Genomic DNA, 18,543 nt, shown 5'->3' with positions numbered 1-18,543 from the left:
AAAGCAGCTGATGCCAGATAAAATATAAGCCTATTTGTTTGCAGTGAGAGCAGCTCCAGGCTGGCTGGCACTGTGAGAGGAACCTGGACGGCATGGGGACCGTGTGCTTGGTAGCCTGCTCCCCACCATCCTGAAGCCCTGCATGCGAGCTGGCCCCATGCTGCATCCCACCCCATCGGCTCCTTGTCACTGTGGGCCTGGTGCTGCAGCTCAGCACTGCCTGCCCCCGATAAGGGCAGGAAGAGGTGGATGGGGCTGCACTCCACCAGCCCTCGAAGCTGTGCTGGGTCCTGCGAGTGTTCTCTCTGGGGCCAGAGAAGGACACAAACCTCCTCTCTCTCCTGTGCCAGGCAGTGGAAACCAGGGGTTAAAGTATTAATTATGACACACCACAAACTTATTGGCTTCATCTAACACAATAAAGGCTTCATCAAACAGCAGGGTTAGCTCCTCCCACTTCTTTTTATAACCACGAAGTTTAAGTCCCTCTGGGGCGGAGAAAAAATGTCAGCAAGACTGGTCCGAAACTGGATACTTTTCTATGTAAGGTTTTGAAATGCCAGGGTTGATTTAAGCAATGCTGAGTGTTTCACGATGCAATGTTTTCCTGCCCAGGACGGGCTGTGCACTGCGTGTATCCCCCCCCTTTGGTGGGGACAGCTGTGGCATGCATGCTGTTTACCAGCTCCTCAGTATGGAAAAACAAAGCTCTCATTCCTGGGCTATGGAAAACTGCTGCCAATGAATCCACGCCCTCTCTCTGGGGAGGAAAACATAATAAACACTAATGCCTCTTTACCCTTTTATGCCTTGTGTATTAATCACCTGACAAGGGCTCATGGCTTTTCCCCTGTTCCATTTTGCATTTGCCCTGTAACTACTGGGAGGAGTCCTGCTTTGTCTATAAAAAACTGCACTTTGCCAAACACTGTAACAGAACTGAATTTAGCCATTCACTCACCCATCGGCTGCGGAGAGAAAGGACTGAGTACAGCCATGTTTGGGATTGGGAAGAAGCTTGCTGAAGAGGCTGTGCAACAAGCTGAAAGCGCTGCACAGGTGACAGGTAAATACCAATTGCTTTTTTCCCTCCTCCTGTGCCTTAGGTGTTAAATATGTGCCTGCTCCCACCCCCGCAGCTGGGAACAAATCTGCCTCTTAGGCACAAAATCCTACAGATTGTGTCCTCAGGGGTGTAGGTCAGCATGTCCTGTAACCTCCAACGCCTCTAACACTATAGTAAATGAAGGACCAATAGTAACTGCTGGTCTCCCACCACTTCTCCACTCTGGAGAGTAGGAAGCAGAGATGGGAGGTGAGGTTGCTTATTCAGAGCTTTGTTTCCTAACAAGAACAGCCATGACAAATGCGAACTTTGTAATAGTGTAGTGGATTAACTTCCTGAAGGTCTTTGGTCAGCTTGGTGTTGCACAAATACATGCAGTTAAGGCAGCTCTGCTCTGCTGTCAGTGCTCCAGCCCCACTGGTGCTGCAGCCACTCACCCCACTGAAAGCACAAGGGGACCATGGTCAAGTTTACTCTTGCAGAGAGGCTTGCTGGATCAGCCCTGCATTTACATAATATGCCGCTTTGAGCCTTTGTTAGTGAAGCTTTAACACAGAGACCTACACTGGTGCCATTCCTGAAATGTTTGTGTGCAGTATAAACACGAGCACTGGAAACTTTCATTTTCTTCACATGACATTTAGATAAACTGAAACCAGACATTTTGTCTCCAACTTCAAATGCAGTAGAAATATTACTTGCAAGTGATGTGCCTAATGAAGCAAGAGGAAATACTGCTACTTGTTTACCAAGTACCTTTGCTTCAGTTTGCTAGGACACCACTGTCCCGTCTTCCAGGGAATTAGGGTTTATGTCTAAACGAACTATTTTTATGGTGAAACATGAAAAAACCACCAGAATGTGATCAGTTGGAGGGTAACCATCAATCTTTGTTTTCAGGTGGAGAGTTCTTTCTGCAGCCCTAGAAACACATATTTTGTGGAGGCTTTTTCATGTTCCTTTTTTTTAACACTGGGGAAACATCTACTGTTTTCCATGCTGGAACACTGATATGGGTGCTTTAGAAGGGGTATTTGCCATCTTGAAGGAGTTGAGTAGTAATCTCTATATTCAGCTGTTTGAACTGTTTAGCAGTCAACAAACTCTAAGAGCAGTCTTCTCAGTAGTAGTAGTTCCTCTTCTGTCCCAAACACTTGAGGCTGAACCAGTCTGAAGCCCTTTGCCTGAACCCTGCAGACATCTTCCCAGCAAGTCCTGTGCTGCAGCATGGCTCTTCTAGCTGGTGTTGGATCCTGGGGCAACAATGAGAGATCCCAGGCACTGGCCTGATTTTGGCTACTTACTTCTGTGCCATCAGCATGTACCTTGATGACAGGCAGTAAATACACAGCATGTGACACCAAACTTGTGTCACACCACTGCCTGTACTACCAACTTTTGGAAGTATTATAGAAGTACCTTCTAAATCCCCATCTCAATGAAAATAAAGATGGATTTTACACTAGTTCAACTAAAACAAGACTGTCCTACTGGTGGTTCTGCAACTACTAATTACCTTGTCTCTGAACTACTTATGTTGTGCCTGCATGTGCCCCAAAGGCTTAATCCCATGAGCTGTTGCTAAGCGTGGAATGGCACAACTGGGCTTTGGAAGTACCTAAAATTAGCAACTACTCCATGGCTCTTGAAAGGAGCCATGAACTTGGCTGTGACACAAGATTGCTATAGGAAGCATTTTCCCTAGCTGCACCCTATGGGCAGCAGTGAACATCATTCATGTTTGGAAACTACAGCAAAAGATGGTGTATGAAGATCATGTCTTTCGAGCAACAGAAAGTGTCCTACAAGTCCAAGGTGAAATGGGTCACTGGTTTTTTACAAGGCACTTAATGAAACAATTACTGTTGAAGAGCCCTTCAGTACAAAGCCTGGAGATCTTTGAAGTTTGTGACACTCCCAGTCCATTCAGATATCCTTCCTCACCTCAGCACTTCTCCCTCATGCAATGTCCATGAGCAATCTGGCTTGCTAAATCCATCCCCTTCAGTGTCTGCTCTGCAGAATATATGTTTGTTTTAAAAGGTAGTATTTGGAGCCAGGAGGGAATGAAACAAATACAGGCTCAAGTGAAGGCTATTTGCCCCAAACTTTGACACCTGTGAGCAAGACTTCTCTGATCGCAGGTATTAGAGGCTGATCACCCAAATAGCTATCACTATTTTCTAGGCTGCAGCTCCTCCACTTTGAGAAAATACCTTCTCTTGTTCCTCATGTCTAAGTCTCCTCTGTTGAACACTTCCATTACTTTAAAACTAGATGGGTCTCTTATAGAATAAAACTTTCTCTAGCTACAAGATAAAGTATTAGATTAATAACTAGATTTTGATGTTTGCTCTTCCAGCATGCTGCTTCACACTGTAGGTGACACACACTGTAACATACAGTCTTCGTATGTACAAGACACATGGACAGCATGGGGAACTACAGCCAGAGTCCTAACAGAACCTCTTCCACTAGATCAGGGTGCCCATCCTTGTGGAATAAATATTCACCTTCTAGGCCTGAAACATTTAGAGAACCCTTCTAATGTGTGATTATGAAATTTAGGGCAAGGGTAAAGATAGCTTAATTGACACCTTTTCTTCCTATTCCAGTTAACGCTGTGGGCCAGACTGTGCAGCAAGCAGTGGAACAGGCGAAGGATGCTGGTCAGAAAGGTATGTTTCTGTTTATTTCAACGATGTCATGGCAGTGAAAACCCAGCTCTGTCCCCCAACCCTGCTTTGCTCCTTGTTCCACACCCCGTGGGAAAGGGGAAGGTATTGCAGTGATACTACAGTTACCTTTGTTTTTCTGTTTTAAAAGCTCTTGATGAAGTCTACAAAGTTGCTGAAACCAGTGAAAAAGCTGTTAAAAACGTAGCGAATCAAGCAACTTCGTGGGGCAAAAGCTTTGGGCAATGAAGATTAAAGTGTAACACTACTGACATTTTTGTAAACAAGTTTCTACTACATGTACTCTTAATAAAAATACTTCCACTCTACCTGGATCACGTGTATTCCTTGGGAATCTTTGGCTGTAGGTATGAAACATTTAGAATCACTGGCCTAGAAAGACTGTATTACATCAGAGAGAAGAGAGCTAAAGTTGTACTATGCTATTAACACAAACCCTTTCTGATGAGGTAAGGGGTGGCTCAGAGTAAGCACAATGTAAAGTCAAGGACTTCACAGCTGGTATTTCTCATCTTTTCATTGAGTGTAAGTCTCTCAAGATGAGCATCCAACACCCATTTCAGGACAAGGTAAGTACCTGTGAACTTCTGTGACCATGCTTCTACCTCTGGTCTTATCTGTAAAGTTGCAATTAGCTACTGTGCTGATGAAGACTCAAGTGTGTTTAAGGGACACATAACTGCTAAACGCTAGCACTGTGATACTCAAACTGATGCTAACAGCAGAGCACTTAGCTTACCACTAACTGCTTAACACTGCCTGAGCTGGATCACTGGTACAACTTCAGCAGCACAGCAAGGTACTGATGAGTAATGAAGCACACAGTATGGCAATGGAGTCATTTATGGCATTTGCAAGGCTTCTGTTAAACACACAGATGGCACAGATGCACTGAATCAAGCAGAAGCTGAAAGAATGAGAACTGAGCAAGTCTGGGCTGTTAAAAAGCTAACCACCCACCAAAACACACACACACAAACCCCAACCAAACAGAAATTCAAGCCACACAAAACAACAAAGAAAACCCCACCCCAACTGAACAAAAAAGCTGAGGTATCAAAAACACCCTGTGTGTGCATTGGCTTTGAATGAGATCTTAGAATCATACTTCAGACTCACCAGTTCCTAATAGAATAATTTAGAGCCATTTACTTGGCATCAGCAAGAATTACTGCTGCTCCAACACTTCTTTCCAATGTATTTCTTTTTATCTGTCATCAATGAATACAGGCATGGTACTGAGCTCCTTGCTGGGATAAAAGAAGTGATTGTTCTACTTGTTCTTCTGTATAATAGAGATATTCTGCATTTAGTAGTCTGTGGGCAGCATGTAACCCTGAGCATTGCAGTTGTCATTCTTATAGAATTCAGTTGCAGCTGTGGAGTACCTGTGGAGATCCTGCTCAACACAAACTGTTTACACAATCAGCATGAGCGATTACAAACACCTGCTATGTTAAGCATGCATTCTGCTCTAGGTAGTAGGTTCAGAGCAGTTTCAAATCTCTGTTCAAATCTAACATCTGGTACTGACTGGCTCACTGACAAGCACCCAAGCTTGGTGAGCATCTATTGGCATAGAAGTGAATACAAGCAGTGACTGTGTTCACAGCTGGAAGACACCACTTGTGGAGGGGTATGTCTACATAAAGAGAGCATTCCCCAAGTAGTTTGGCCTAACCATTGCAATCAAGTTGGTTGAGAAATTCAGTAAACCTTAAGGGCTCATCTCTGGATTAGGTAAAATCATGTCAGGTGGCAGGCCTGCTTGCTTTCAAAGATCCTGGGAAAAGAAGTGCTAGCTTGTGGGTGTACAAGAACGTAAGATGTTAATGAATTAGGTAACTCAAGCATTGTGCAGCTTTTGTGTTTTTTTTCCCCTTCAAAGTGGGTAGGAGGTAAAAAATGTCCCAGTTAGCTATCTATGGTGGCTTTCCAATATGCTCTGACACTGAAAAGGTCCCAGTTTTAAGGTCTGCACAGCTGTAACAGAGGTGCTTTACTAGCTACAGAGAGGAAGAACAGTTAATTATCCAAGTCTCTTTACTGCTACTGCACTTGGCTTTTGACAACTTTACTGACAGATAATGTGGCTCAGCTTTTAAGATTCTTTCTCTTTTGAATAATACAAACACTTATTTGTTAGATTTTAGCCTCCAAGTTTTGGTGGAAGTAGGTTACAAATTGTCAGTGTAATTGTTTAAAATCTTGGTTCAATTTTACTACCTAATAAATGTTTGCATAAAAACTGCCCTGAAAAATATGTTCCAAGATACAGATCTCATGTTTAGAGCCACACACCTTGATCACTGTAATTCTTTCATTCTCAAAATGTGGGGTTTTGTTTTGTTTGTTTTAAATAAATGCCAGCATATATACACATTGCACTTAAGTGATCTGCAGTACTTTTATAACCCTGGCTATCAGCATATATGATGGAGTAAGCCAGTAATTAAATGCATCACACAGGTTTATTGCTCCATGCTAGCTACTAGAATAATTCTTCACACAAATTTGAGAGGACACAGTAAAGACCTGGAATGATTTACCAAACATATCCAAAAGCTTTTCTGACAGGCAAGTTTAAGAGACAGAGATCTGCATTAGTGAGCCTCTTAGGATAACTCAGAAAAGGTATCTTATCAGTAGGCATGTAATGAATAAACAAGTGTGCTGGGAAGACTGATTGTAACTACAGAAAGCTATTGCATGAAACAGAAAACAGTAATACACCAGCATAGGAGGTTTGGAAAGATCAACTTCTTTTAATAACTGCTCTTCTCTCCAGGTTATGTCATGCAGTTACAAAGTAGTTAGAAAAAAAGCATGAGTTTCTGGGAGGGACTAGTTGTCTTTTAAAAAAACATTCATATTCATCACATAAATAACATCTGGCACTTCAAGGGGACTCCACAGGACAAAAGCCTTACACTTTAAAAACTGTGCTTGATCCAATATTGTGTTGAGGTCCATTTTGTTGTACTCTAATATGGTCGATACCTTCAAGACCTCCTGATGACAAAAAAAAAACAACCAACAAACCCAACAATCCAAACCCACAAAACAGGCTGTGTGTGTTAAGACAGTGATGAAGTTTATAGCAGCATTCTAGTTCCTCTGTAGTTTAGCCAATGATTTCTGGGTTCAGTTTTACTTTAGTTGTTCACTGAGGCAGTATCTAATTTTCCGAAAGCCCTGAAGACTCCAAAAGAATTCCCCAAACCCTAAGTATGATTGCTTACCGAATTCAGACTATCCCTTTTCTTAAAAAAGAAAAAAAGCCAACAAAAAAACCCCCAAAAACAATAAAGAAACCAAAACCTATGGTCAGAACAGTTACGTAGATACTTGATTAAAAAATGTAACTAAAGTTGCTCAATAGTTTCAGCTTATAAAAATATTAGTCTGTCACCTCTATGTACTTCATGGTGATAGTCAAGCTAGTTTGAACAAGCAATAAAAGGCAGTCCTATAACAGCAGCACAGTTAAAGAAAATACATTGCCTAAAGAGAATCAGGCCTGAAGCTTTACTACAAATAAAAATTAGACTCCTATCAAAGTTAATCCCTGCTAGAGGCCCATTTTTGACTTGACAATGCGACAGCATTGATCATACAAGGCCTTACTGAAAGTGCCGAAGCCAAAATTACATCCTTAAACAAAAGTGCATGAAGTAATAATGAGCTAAGTGCTCATCTAGTACAGTATCTGATCTGAAGTCTGACAAGTGGCTCAGGTGGCAAGACCACTCTTTCATACATGAAATGTACCATTTTGTTTTGTAGGCGAAATACCCAGAATGGCCCCCACAAGCGCAGATGAGTTGTTATCTTCAGATACATACTTGTATACAATATCCTAATCCATGGATTTTTATTGTAAAAAAGACTAGTTTGGACTGAAACTAATTGAGAATAGAATCCACTATAATGTCGGAAGAAAAGAAAATTTTGTGGTTACATGTAAACTTGTGATAAGCTTTCTCAAGAAGAGGGTACATTAACAGCAAGAGGGATGGGATACAACAAGGAGCGGTAATGGCTTATTTATGTAAAGGTCAGGCCAGCCTCATTGTACACTTTGAAGACCTTCTCAATTGCATTGACATAGGCAGCTGTTCTCAGGTCCAGACCCAGGTTGTACTTCATGGCAGTACGCATGATTTGCTGAAACAGAAAAGGTTAATTGTGATTTCTGCAAGTTTCTCCATAAGAACTAAACTAGACTTTGCTTGGAGGATCCAAGTTATGAGTATAAGGAGCTGCTAGATTGGTATCAGAGCTCTGATCCTTTGTGGATCAATTTTAAAATTCCTTGATTACCCTTACGACTGAGATATGAAGGGGAAGAAAATCTTTTCCGGGTTACTACATTGCACCTTTTCATGTCTTGGATCCATGTGTACCTCAGATACAGGGAGAAACAAGGTGTTTCAAGCAGCCTGTGCCTCGCTAACTAAAAATACTGCATAAAGGATTGATCTAAAACTGTTGATGGTAAAGTAAAGCAGTCTTAGGTACGCTTAGGCAGGTACAAGAGAACAGTGAAAAAGTTTTTAATTGCTACAGCTTCTACTAGAATATATTTCATGATTTCATGTATTAGTCTCTAATATTTAATATATCCAGATAAAGTTGATCATCCCAACGCAGAGCAGAAATATCTCTACCTAATACTCACAATGTCTTCCATTATCATGAACTGTTTACTCCTTTAATGGCAAAAACAGTCTGTACAATCCATTCAAAAACTTATGCAAAGTCATGTAAATAAGTTCTTTTTCCTATTAAGCATATATACTAATGCAATATTTACCCGGGCAGAACGCTCCATTGTATAAGCCAAACCAGAGTGGACAATATCTTTTTCGGATGCACCCTAAACAACAGAGAAGAAAATCAGGGTTTAATCCAAAACACAAAAAGGCACTAGTTGTGTATTAGGGACAATTACTGAAGCTTGTTTGCCCATATTCTTCTAATGACTGGTGTAAGAACTGCCTTTACTGTGTTATCTGAAGAGCTAATTTTGGTCAATTAAATCCTAAAACCTCACAAGCAAGCACTGAAGACTTTTGTATATCTAGCTTCTAGATCCATACTGCTAGCATTTTTATTGATGCTATAACTACTGTTTTCAGCCTTCAGAACACACAGTAAGAGTTAAACAAAGAAGCTCCCAAGAGTCAACAATCTATAAGGGCTACTTGTAACTGTTTTGAAGACAGTCATATTTTAAGAAGCACATGGATCCCTAGTTCATATACTCAACACTGTATTAGCCCTGAGCAACTCCAGAATAATTTTGTTCCCATTAAAATGTAAAAACACAGAACAATAAATAATTGATGATAACCTGTATTAGGATGACTATCAGTCTAAATGTTCCATCATGGCAATTGCCATAATTTATCATAATTTGAGACCTGGCTTCACAAAATACACGCTTTCCCTCAAATACCAGTTTGGACTGGATATAGAAATTACCTGACCAGTTTTTTATGGCTTGTGCTTAAGAGATCACAGCAACCACTTTAAGCCACAGAACCTATTTACCATGCTATTTGTTCAGCCTAACATTTATGAAAACATCATACTGGGTTAGTCTAAAGTCTATTTCTATCATCTAACAGTGGTCTGAGTTTACATGCATTTCCCCTGATTTCTTCCTGAGGAAACATGGGTTAATGTTTTTCACAACTCACTGTAGTTTTCCCCTCAATCATCCATTCCATCTCCTGAACTTGTGTTTAAAGAACCAAAGCTACAGATCTTTTTAGTTGCCATATACCCCTTGACAGAGTATTACACAACTGTCCACTGTGCTAGAAACCATCCCCTGTCTGTCATTCTGCACCTCACTTTGCTGGCTTGTTTGAACACATCTCATTCTTGTTCATCATTCCTTACAATGAAGAATCTACCTGTATCCATCTATTTTCACATCACTCATTCTATAGATTACTGTCTTCACCCTAGGACTACTTCCAGCCAATAGGGCCTAGGTTAGTTCATTGTTCCATGTATGAGCAGCTTCTGTATCTTTGATCATTCTATGATCTTGCTCTGAACTTCTTCCACATCTACAATATTAGAAGATACAGAAACTTAATCCGCATGCAGTATTCAAAAGGCAGATATGCTCTGTATTTATATTGTGGCATTGTTAGTCAGTCATATTCTTTTTCCTTTAGAACCATTCCTAATGCTGGATTTACTTTTTGATTGCTATGGATTTCTAAGCTTGTATTTTATCATTACCTCCAGATGAGCTCAAACCCCAACATTTTATATGAAAATTTCCTCACCATGTATTGTTACATATAAGATATGTATAAAGATATTATATCAAAAGGACATGGAACTGTTGGAACAAGTCCAGAGGAGGCCACGAGGATGATCAGGGACTGGAGCACCTCCTGTATGAAGACAGGCTGAGAAAGTTGGGGCTGTTCAGCCTGGAGAAGAGAAGGCTGCATGGAGACCTCAGAGCAGCCTTCCAGTATCTGAAGGGGGCCTACAGGGATGCTGGGGAGGGACTCTTCATCAGGGACTGTAGTGATAGGACAAGGGGTAATGGGTTCAAACTGAAACAGCAGAGGTTTAGATTGGATATAAAGAAGAAATTCTTTACTGTTAGGGTGGTGAGGTACTGGAATGGGTTGCCCAGGGAGGTTGTGAATGCTCCATCCCTGGCAGTGTTCAAGGCCAGGTTGGATGAAGCCTTGGGTGATATGGTTTAGTGTGAGGTGTCCCTGCCCATGGCAGGGGGGTTGGAACTGGATGATCTTAAGGTTCTTTCCAACCCTAACTATTCTATGATTCTAAGATAACAATGAATTTTACCTGACATTTCTTTTTCCATTAACTCAGTCTTAAAGGAACATTTTACAATTTTTCACCCAGCTCTTATCTGTATTAACGTGGAGTTACAGAAACAGTGTATGAAGCTGTCTGTAGTGTGAGATCCTATTGAAAGTTGTTTGGAAATCTAGCCAAACTACATCAACAAGATCTCCAAACAAATTCTGGTAATGTCTGAGGCAGTGCTTCTGACTGCTTTCCATGGCCTCAAGTAAAAGAAAGAAAAAATAGCTTAGTTCCAGTATTCCTAAGCACTTCAGATTGTTTGCTGCTTATTTGTTTTGTCATTAGGCTAACTATGTACTAATGCCTTGCTTGAGGAAAAAACCGCCATGATGGCTATGGTAAAAGGACATAAATGGTAATAAAAGTCATGGTAAAATTTAGATTACGATTATAATATCAGAATACATCTACAATAACAAAAAAACCCAAGCAGCTACTACTTACGGATATCCTATCTTGAAATTCTGCTGTAGGCACAACTGGAATAGTTCCACCATGTTTCCCGAATTTTCTTTCCAAGCTTTCCTGAACAGACACTAGAAAGTAAAAAACAAAACAGAGGCAAGTTAACTGACAAAGAAAGGAATGTGCTTCCTAATAAAGAAGCTGACCCGGGAACTTTCAGCATTCAATGCCATGAAATGCAGACCACAGTGACTAGGGGCAAAGGGAGTAATCTTATTTTTGTTTTCTAAGAAAAAGGAAAGATGTTGATTTGTCTTTATATAGCTGAATAGTAGAAGTATTATAGCTACAGTATAGTCACATGGCAAACAACTGTGGATTTACTGATCCCACTTCGCTAATGTTATAAAGCTGATAGAGAAATCTGGATTAACCTTTCTAACTTGATAGACAACACTAGACAAAATATTCTTGAAGTTATAGATTCATCAATTATCTCCTATTGCACTTTGCATATACACACTACTTGCTAAGGAAAAAGTCGATGCACAATTTTAGTTTTTTTCCTTGGGACATGCTTTGATATTTTTAATTGGTATTTATTTCAATCCATTAAATGTAATTAGTATGGTTTCCTAAACAACATCAGAGTATTTCAGATGACACAATCCTGAAAGTAAGAAAGCGGTTTAAATGAGAATTACTGTAACCCTCAACTGCTTTAGAAACACCTTGAAAGGTATCATTTATAAGAAAAGGTTATATTAAAAGAATATTCAGATGTATGTTTTGTCACGTCCAGTATCCCAAGATTCTCACGTATTTTCTACAGAATATTGTTTAAAAGAGAGCTATATCCTGCAGTTCTTTTCCGTTAAGCTTCCTCTAGCCATGTAATTGGTATTCCAGCCCAGAAACCGGGAAGCACAAAATGACCTTAAGTGGAGCTATAGGCCAAAAGCAGATTTTTACAGTGCTGTACCAATTATATTATTGCCATTTATAGAAACCCTCTATTGTTATACATGCAGAACAATGTTACCCACTCAAACTTCAAATATATCTCAAATACCAACCATACAGCTCAAAGGCATCCCATAAGAAGTAATAAATATTTCACATAACTGGCCTGAGTTCAATATTTTCACAAAACTGAGGAAAGCATCACTTCTATTAACTAAAAGATGACTGAAAAATTATGCATTTAACTTAAGTCATTAGAGTTATAAGTCAGTTAACCTGTGAAATCTTACTCTTCAGTATGCAGCAACAAGAGATTTGTGAGAAACTGCAGTGAATTCGAAATAGTTCTGTATTTCTTTCTCCCACATTTGGTGTTTGCTAGTCCCATCTATTAATTAAATAGTGAGTTAAAGTGGAACTGAGGACTTACTGAGTAAGTGGTAGTTTGAATCCCTTTCATATTTAAAAGTCAAGCGGCCATAACTGACGTGGTTCAAGTTTTTCAGCCATTCAAAATAGGATACTGTTACACCCCCAGCATTCAGATACAGATCCTGCACAGAAACAGTAAATATCTTGAATTGTGACCATGTGACAAAGACAGCTTTATTGTGTTAAGCAAAAGCAAACAGAAGTCTTACGTACAAAGTATTAGTTTAAACCTCAGTACAGAAGATGATCCAGTTGCTACTTTTACATTACTACCCTTTGTTTCTTCTGCAGCCCAGGGATTACTTCTACTTATTTAATAGAGAACTTGACTTTAGAGCACAAAGTTCAGGTGTGCTTGATTGCTTTCTTTTATTTTAGCACAAGTTTTTAATCAAGAAAATTAAGGCATTCTTGGGCCATCTCAGTGAGTAAAGGCTGAAGATCAGCCACTCTTCCTAGTAATATTGCTTGATCAGGATACTCTTTCTGGGAAAATATTATCATTATACCTGAATAGGTCTTATTCTTCCAAATTATCTCTACAGGTAACATTTACTCTCACAATCTACAATACATACTTCTGTCAGAGTATCACCCAGAGACACAGTGTTTACAGACAAATTGCTCAGTGTTTTTACTCTGCCTTCTCCCTTTGTTTGGTGGACTAGTTGATCAAATGTCAGCTAATACTCCAAAATGCAAGACAACAGATTTAAGAATTACTTGTGGGTTATTTTCTCTTCTGAATGTGTAGGCTTCATGTAATAGCTATCTTTGGTCATTTACAGGTGCAGTAAGATTTTTAAGTAGCAGCAGAAATCTTAAGCAACACTGATACCCATTTTGTAGACATCAGTTGTTAAAAACCACCGTAAGAGAATGAATGGCTATTAATAAAAGTCTTCAATAAACACCATCTTGCTACAATTCACAAAAATATTACCCTCGTAATGAAAATCAAAGGTCAGAATAGAACCTTACAGGGATAACCATGATATTCCGCTCTAAGAAGATTTTGTCAGCTTCAGGAGTTGTAGGCCCATTGGCACCTTCAGCAATAATCTGAAAGGAATCACAGCAGAGTAACTGTTTCTGACCATGCTAATTATTTAATAGTAGTATTTAAACAGACCTTCTCTATTTCTCATTTGCATTTGAATTCTCCAACTTACTTTTGCTTTAACCTTGTGAGCATTGGCCTTAGTCAACTGCTTCTCGCTGGCAGCAGGGATAAGAATATCACAGTCTATTTCCAGAATACTGCCCTCAAGTGTTTGTGCTTTAGGGAAGCCCATGATTGTCCCGTGTTGCTGTTTGAAGAGAACAAACCAGAGTGTTTTCAGTGTGTGTGTGTGTACTCGTTTGCATTCCTTCCCTTCTTTTAACTTTCTTTTTCGAAAGAAGGGAGAAACAACAGTACTAGAAAGAAGCATATAAAGTAATTCTTATCCTTACTTAAATTAGACATAAAAAAAGCAAGTTACAAAGCTTGGATAACAGTCAAAGTTCCCATGACGGAGGTGTAACTGCTCTCTGGCCAAAGACACTGATAACTATTTGGGCTCTGGATTACGTAAACAAAACAAAAATCCTCAACAAATCAAGCAAACAAAGAAAAAGTCCCTCAACTCTTAAAGTACATAGCTAATACAATAGTTTTCAAATAACTGGAATGACTCACCAGTCTGCTACACACAGGCTAAGTTGCATCACATAAAATTCAAAAGTACCATTTTAGAATTCAGTACTACAATGATAATCTTTGTTCAGCAACAGAATCTTTTAATTCTTTTGAGAAAAGGGTTGATAAAGACGTGTGAAAGAAGATGCATCAAATAAGCCCCTTAGAAACTAAGTAGATCACATTTTAGTGCCTGTGAACTGTTCCCTCAAGTCTGCTTCACTTTGAAACTGAAATAAAAAGACCATATCCAGTTTTCATTATAAACTACAGTTCATGCTGACAGACAGGCTTTCATTTTTTTTTACAATCAATAGCTAAGAAGCAGTAAAAGTGCACTTTGAAGTGTTTAATGTCCATATGCTTGTGATTCTCAGTCAGGAATCCTTCAGGAACATTTTTGCTCTGGATCCCGCAGACATCCTTCCTATTTTAGTAATAAGAAAGGCAAAATAACCATGAACTCCAATTCTGAAACCAAAGTCATTAGCCTGCACATATGCAAGCCTTTGCCATTTTTCTGAGGGTCAGGTCAAAGGGTAAAGAAAAGTAACACAGGCATTCGTATTGGGTATAAGGAGAAAGCCAAAAGAATCAGCATTCCTAAGCCATTTTATAATTACTAATTGCAACATGACTTAACTATCACAAATTAACGCCTGTCTACACTCATCCTATGTGTTTAAAAGCCGACAAAAATGAAATTCTGCTCAGTTAAGTTTCATACCAATTTGTAATCTTCTAGTTCCTTTGGGTCAATCCCATCAGGATTCCAGATAGAGCCATTAAATTCTCCAACAGCAATACATTTTGCTCCAAAACGATGCAAGTATCTCATAGAATGCAAGCCAACGTTACCAAATCCCTATAGGTGGAAAGCGAAAGAGAAAAGTAGTTAACCCTTCAGCTAAAATGATGATTACTGCTAAGGCTTATATAGCTTTGAATAGTTTTAAATAGTTCACTTGGCATCAGATGATGTGCGTAAGAAAGATGGAAGAAATCTACACACATTCTATTCCAGTCTAAATATCATTGTAGAAATTCTGCATTGTAGCCAGCAATGTACAGTTGTGCTATGTTTTTTATACTGGAAATACAGAAAGGAAGCACTAATACCACTATGAAAGTGCCAAAACTATGATGTTTATTGACATAAGAAAATGACGTATATTTCATAACAAGCACCGTTCCAGAGGGATTCATGGATTTTTGTATGATGATTCAAAGGTTTGACTAATGTTTTCAGGCCAAGAAATAAACTAAATATTCATTTAATTTGGGTAATGGGGGCTTATAAGTGTAAAACCATCCAGCAATGCAAAGCATTAAACAAGAATATCATTAATTCTTCACATTAAATCATATAAACTAGTAGGAAGCTATGTAATTTCTAATACATTTCTGAAATGGTCCTGTACAAAACATATTTCCCAAATTTAAATTCAGATAATCTTGCATTTCATCAGCATGTTTTACATCTTCACAGGTGTAGAAAACCCATTATTCAATGTTCTGAAAGTAAAGGAACACAGGTGGCAGACCAAAAGGTCATACGATCCGTGTCAAAAGTTTGTAGTAAGATTCTATGCTGGAAAAAAGCTGAATATTAACTTCCTGTATAACACAGCTCCAATTATGTTTAGCTGTTCTTATGGCCATGTCTTCAGTGTAAGTTATGCCTAAGTGCCTGTTGCCAGCCCTCTGCCAGGCGTGAAAATGCCAAAGTGCAGGGAGATGAGTGTGTCGATGGGTCTGTGAAAGGCAGAGATGTCTCAGCCCACTGGGCAACTAGAAGACAATTTGGAGGTTACAACTACTCTACTGTATTTAACCGACAGTGCACTGAAATCAACAAAGCAATCTCTCAGATCCTCCATTTAACATGCTGTTTGAAGCTGGACAGAAAAAGTTATTTCTTTGACATTTTAGGAATAATAATACATATTACTGAATACCAAACCCCTCCAAAATTCAACTACATAAATCCTGAGGTCTTATAAACACCAAAGACTTACGTCTTAGGATGAGGTATTGGTTTCTACTTTTCCAGCTGCTCATCTCAAAGTGGAATGAAAACATAGCCCTCAATTCCTTCTCTCCCTAAAATGTTTTATTACAAAACAGTGCAACAAATTGTGTGTAGACAGAAACAGTGTCACAGCTCATAAAAATGCATGCAATGCCTTAGTTTAAAGAGCTCCTGTAATAGTATTTCACTTTGTTCTTGCAGCCTGTATTTATAAAGACTGGAGACTTGGGCTTTGTGCCTATAGAGCGCAATTGGAAGTTCAGTTTTGTTAAAAATAGTCCAAAATAAAGGGCACCTGTGTTGTTTGAAAAGTGTTTTCAAAGTCTGAGAGTAAAGGTTAACTTGGAAGTTGTAAAATCTTAACAGGATTTACTGCTATAGCCCTTTCTAAAAGCAGCTCTACTGGAAGTTTGTTTACTGCATTTTCCCAACGACTGAGGAAAAAAAGTTACCTGAACAGCAAATGTTTTATCTCCAAATCCAGGAGTCATTCCTAGTATGCTCATATATGATGCTTCATTGATGAAATTTTCGATTCCATGGAAGAGACCACGACCAGTTGCAGATATACGTCCATGGATCCCACCCTGGCTGATGGGTTTACCAGTTACACATGCATGTGCATTAATATCCTGTAAAACAGTGAAGGACTTGTAAGCTGTGAAATTAATCAATGAACAACTAGAACTAGAAGTTTTGTACACTTCAGAGATAAGGAAAAACAGGAATCATGAGTCATAACATGTTATAGTCCATATACATTTAGTTTGTAAAGATTATTTCCTTCCTCACTTTGTGCAAACACCTCAGAAGTACTCTAGTAGCTGTCAGGAAATCTGAGTAATGCAGTATTGGATATGCTCTGTAACTTTTCATTGTACTAAAGCGTACATGTCCACTTCAGCCTGTACTCAGTTAATTATGGTAATATCTATGTTGTACTGTTAGCAATAAGCAGACTTGACAAATGAAAAAGCTTTTTGCGTATGTTTCTCAAAGTCAGCTCCTGTTACAGGCATGATTTTCATCATTTTTCTTGATATTTTAATCCTTGAAAGTGCTCAGACTTGACTGGTTTTTAATCATCTTTAAAATGCTTAGTGTTCCTTTATACTAAGTTCAGTTGTTTTGAAACAACAATAACTAGCCAACAATCCTGTTGTCAGAATACAGGGATGTTGGATATCAGAGGAAAATCTACAATACAAAGGTCATATGGAAAAGTTAGAGAAGTATTTAGTATGTTTATTCAGAAAAGCTACATGAAATCAAACCTGTATCCTTAATTTGGTGGTAATAAAATTAAACTTCCCATATGCTAGACAACTAGCCAAGATAAAACAGACTATTTAAAACCAGTGCTAATTTTTCAAATTGAAATTAATCACTTGAAAAACTACTTCCAAACTAGACACTGTTTGGGTCTCCCTCTTCTGTCACCACTGGTTCCCATGCTCCCACACCCTGGGAGCACAGTCACACAGTTGGCTTGGCCACCAATACAAATAGAGGGTTAGGGATGAAAGAGAAGCCACTGAAATGAGTCTGCCAGCAGCCGGATGGGTTTCTGTTCCACCAACCGCATATTCACTGGGAGGCTCCCTCCTCTCAATTACTTATGCCAAATGCATTTGCATGCCTGTGGTGTGAGTGCAAGATGCTTGGTGAGAGGAAGGAAAGGAGCAGACAAAAGTAAGTGGAGGCAGAATGACAAGAGATACTTAGAGCCTTAATGGAAATGAAAACTATTTACTGTTTGAAAATGGCAGTGAGTTCACATATAAAGCCAAAGATAACCCCTCTTTAAAAACAATAAAAATGATGCTGGGCTTGCCACAGTATTCCTAATTCCATTTCCCAAAATATGGCTGCATTGCTTTCATTAAGCTGTATGCTCCCTCTGGTGGTGTACCAACTATAAACAACATCTGTGGTGGTGGTCTGCTAGGAACAATTTGGCCTGGTGTTTTGGTGTTACTTTTAGGTTTTCATTCTGTTTCACACTTAAACTGCATTTTAGCCTTCATGCATTCACAAAGAAGGAAGTATCTTTTATAAATACTTGAAGAAATACAGCTTTCCACCATATATAATTTGTATTTATTAAAGTTCCTTCACATGTCCCAAAAGTCAGTTGGATATGTCAGGAAGTACAATAGAGTGGAAAGCACAAATTTAATAAAAAACTTAGCTATATATAATTCAGTGATCCAGCAACTTAAGGTGGATTTTCTGGAACAGTTAACATGGTAGTTATTACAGACTTGCATGGTTTGGTAAGGAAATAAAGCTTGAGGTGAGGGCAGGTCTGGGTCTTCTTAAAGTCACATATACAAACCACAGTCAATGTATTAAGTCAATCAAAAGAGGTTTAACACACCTTGGGCGAAAAAGAAAG

General features: G+C 39.1%; 1 protein-coding gene across 1 annotated transcript in view; it reads right to left on the bottom strand.

Moving 5' to 3' along the window:
- Positions 1–6,500: 6,500 nt before the first annotated feature.
- GLUD1 (glutamate dehydrogenase 1) overlaps positions 6,501–18,543 on the bottom strand; it is a 32,839-nt gene continuing 20,796 nt past the window's right edge. The window contains exons 6-13 of the mRNA XM_031053349.2: positions 16,598–16,777; positions 14,841–14,978; positions 13,605–13,742; positions 13,414–13,494; positions 12,431–12,554; positions 11,077–11,168; positions 8,579–8,641; positions 6,501–7,929 (exon numbers count right to left, since the gene is read on the bottom strand). Of these exons, the coding sequence (XP_030909209.2) occupies positions 7,810–7,929; positions 8,579–8,641; positions 11,077–11,168; positions 12,431–12,554; positions 13,414–13,494; positions 13,605–13,742; positions 14,841–14,978; positions 16,598–16,777 (936 nt within the window). The 3' untranslated portion in view covers positions 6,501–7,809. The remainder of the gene's footprint in view (positions 7,930–8,578; positions 8,642–11,076; positions 11,169–12,430; positions 12,555–13,413; positions 13,495–13,604; positions 13,743–14,840; positions 14,979–16,597; positions 16,778–18,543) is intronic.

The sequence above is a fragment of the Melopsittacus undulatus genome, chromosome 4, assembly GCF_012275295.1.
Source record: "Melopsittacus undulatus isolate bMelUnd1 chromosome 4, bMelUnd1.mat.Z, whole genome shotgun sequence".
Classification (NCBI taxonomy): domain Eukaryota; kingdom Metazoa; phylum Chordata; class Aves; order Psittaciformes; family Psittaculidae; genus Melopsittacus; species Melopsittacus undulatus.
The sequence above is the reverse complement of the archived record's forward strand: the minus strand, read 5'-3'. Positions and strand labels throughout refer to the sequence as shown.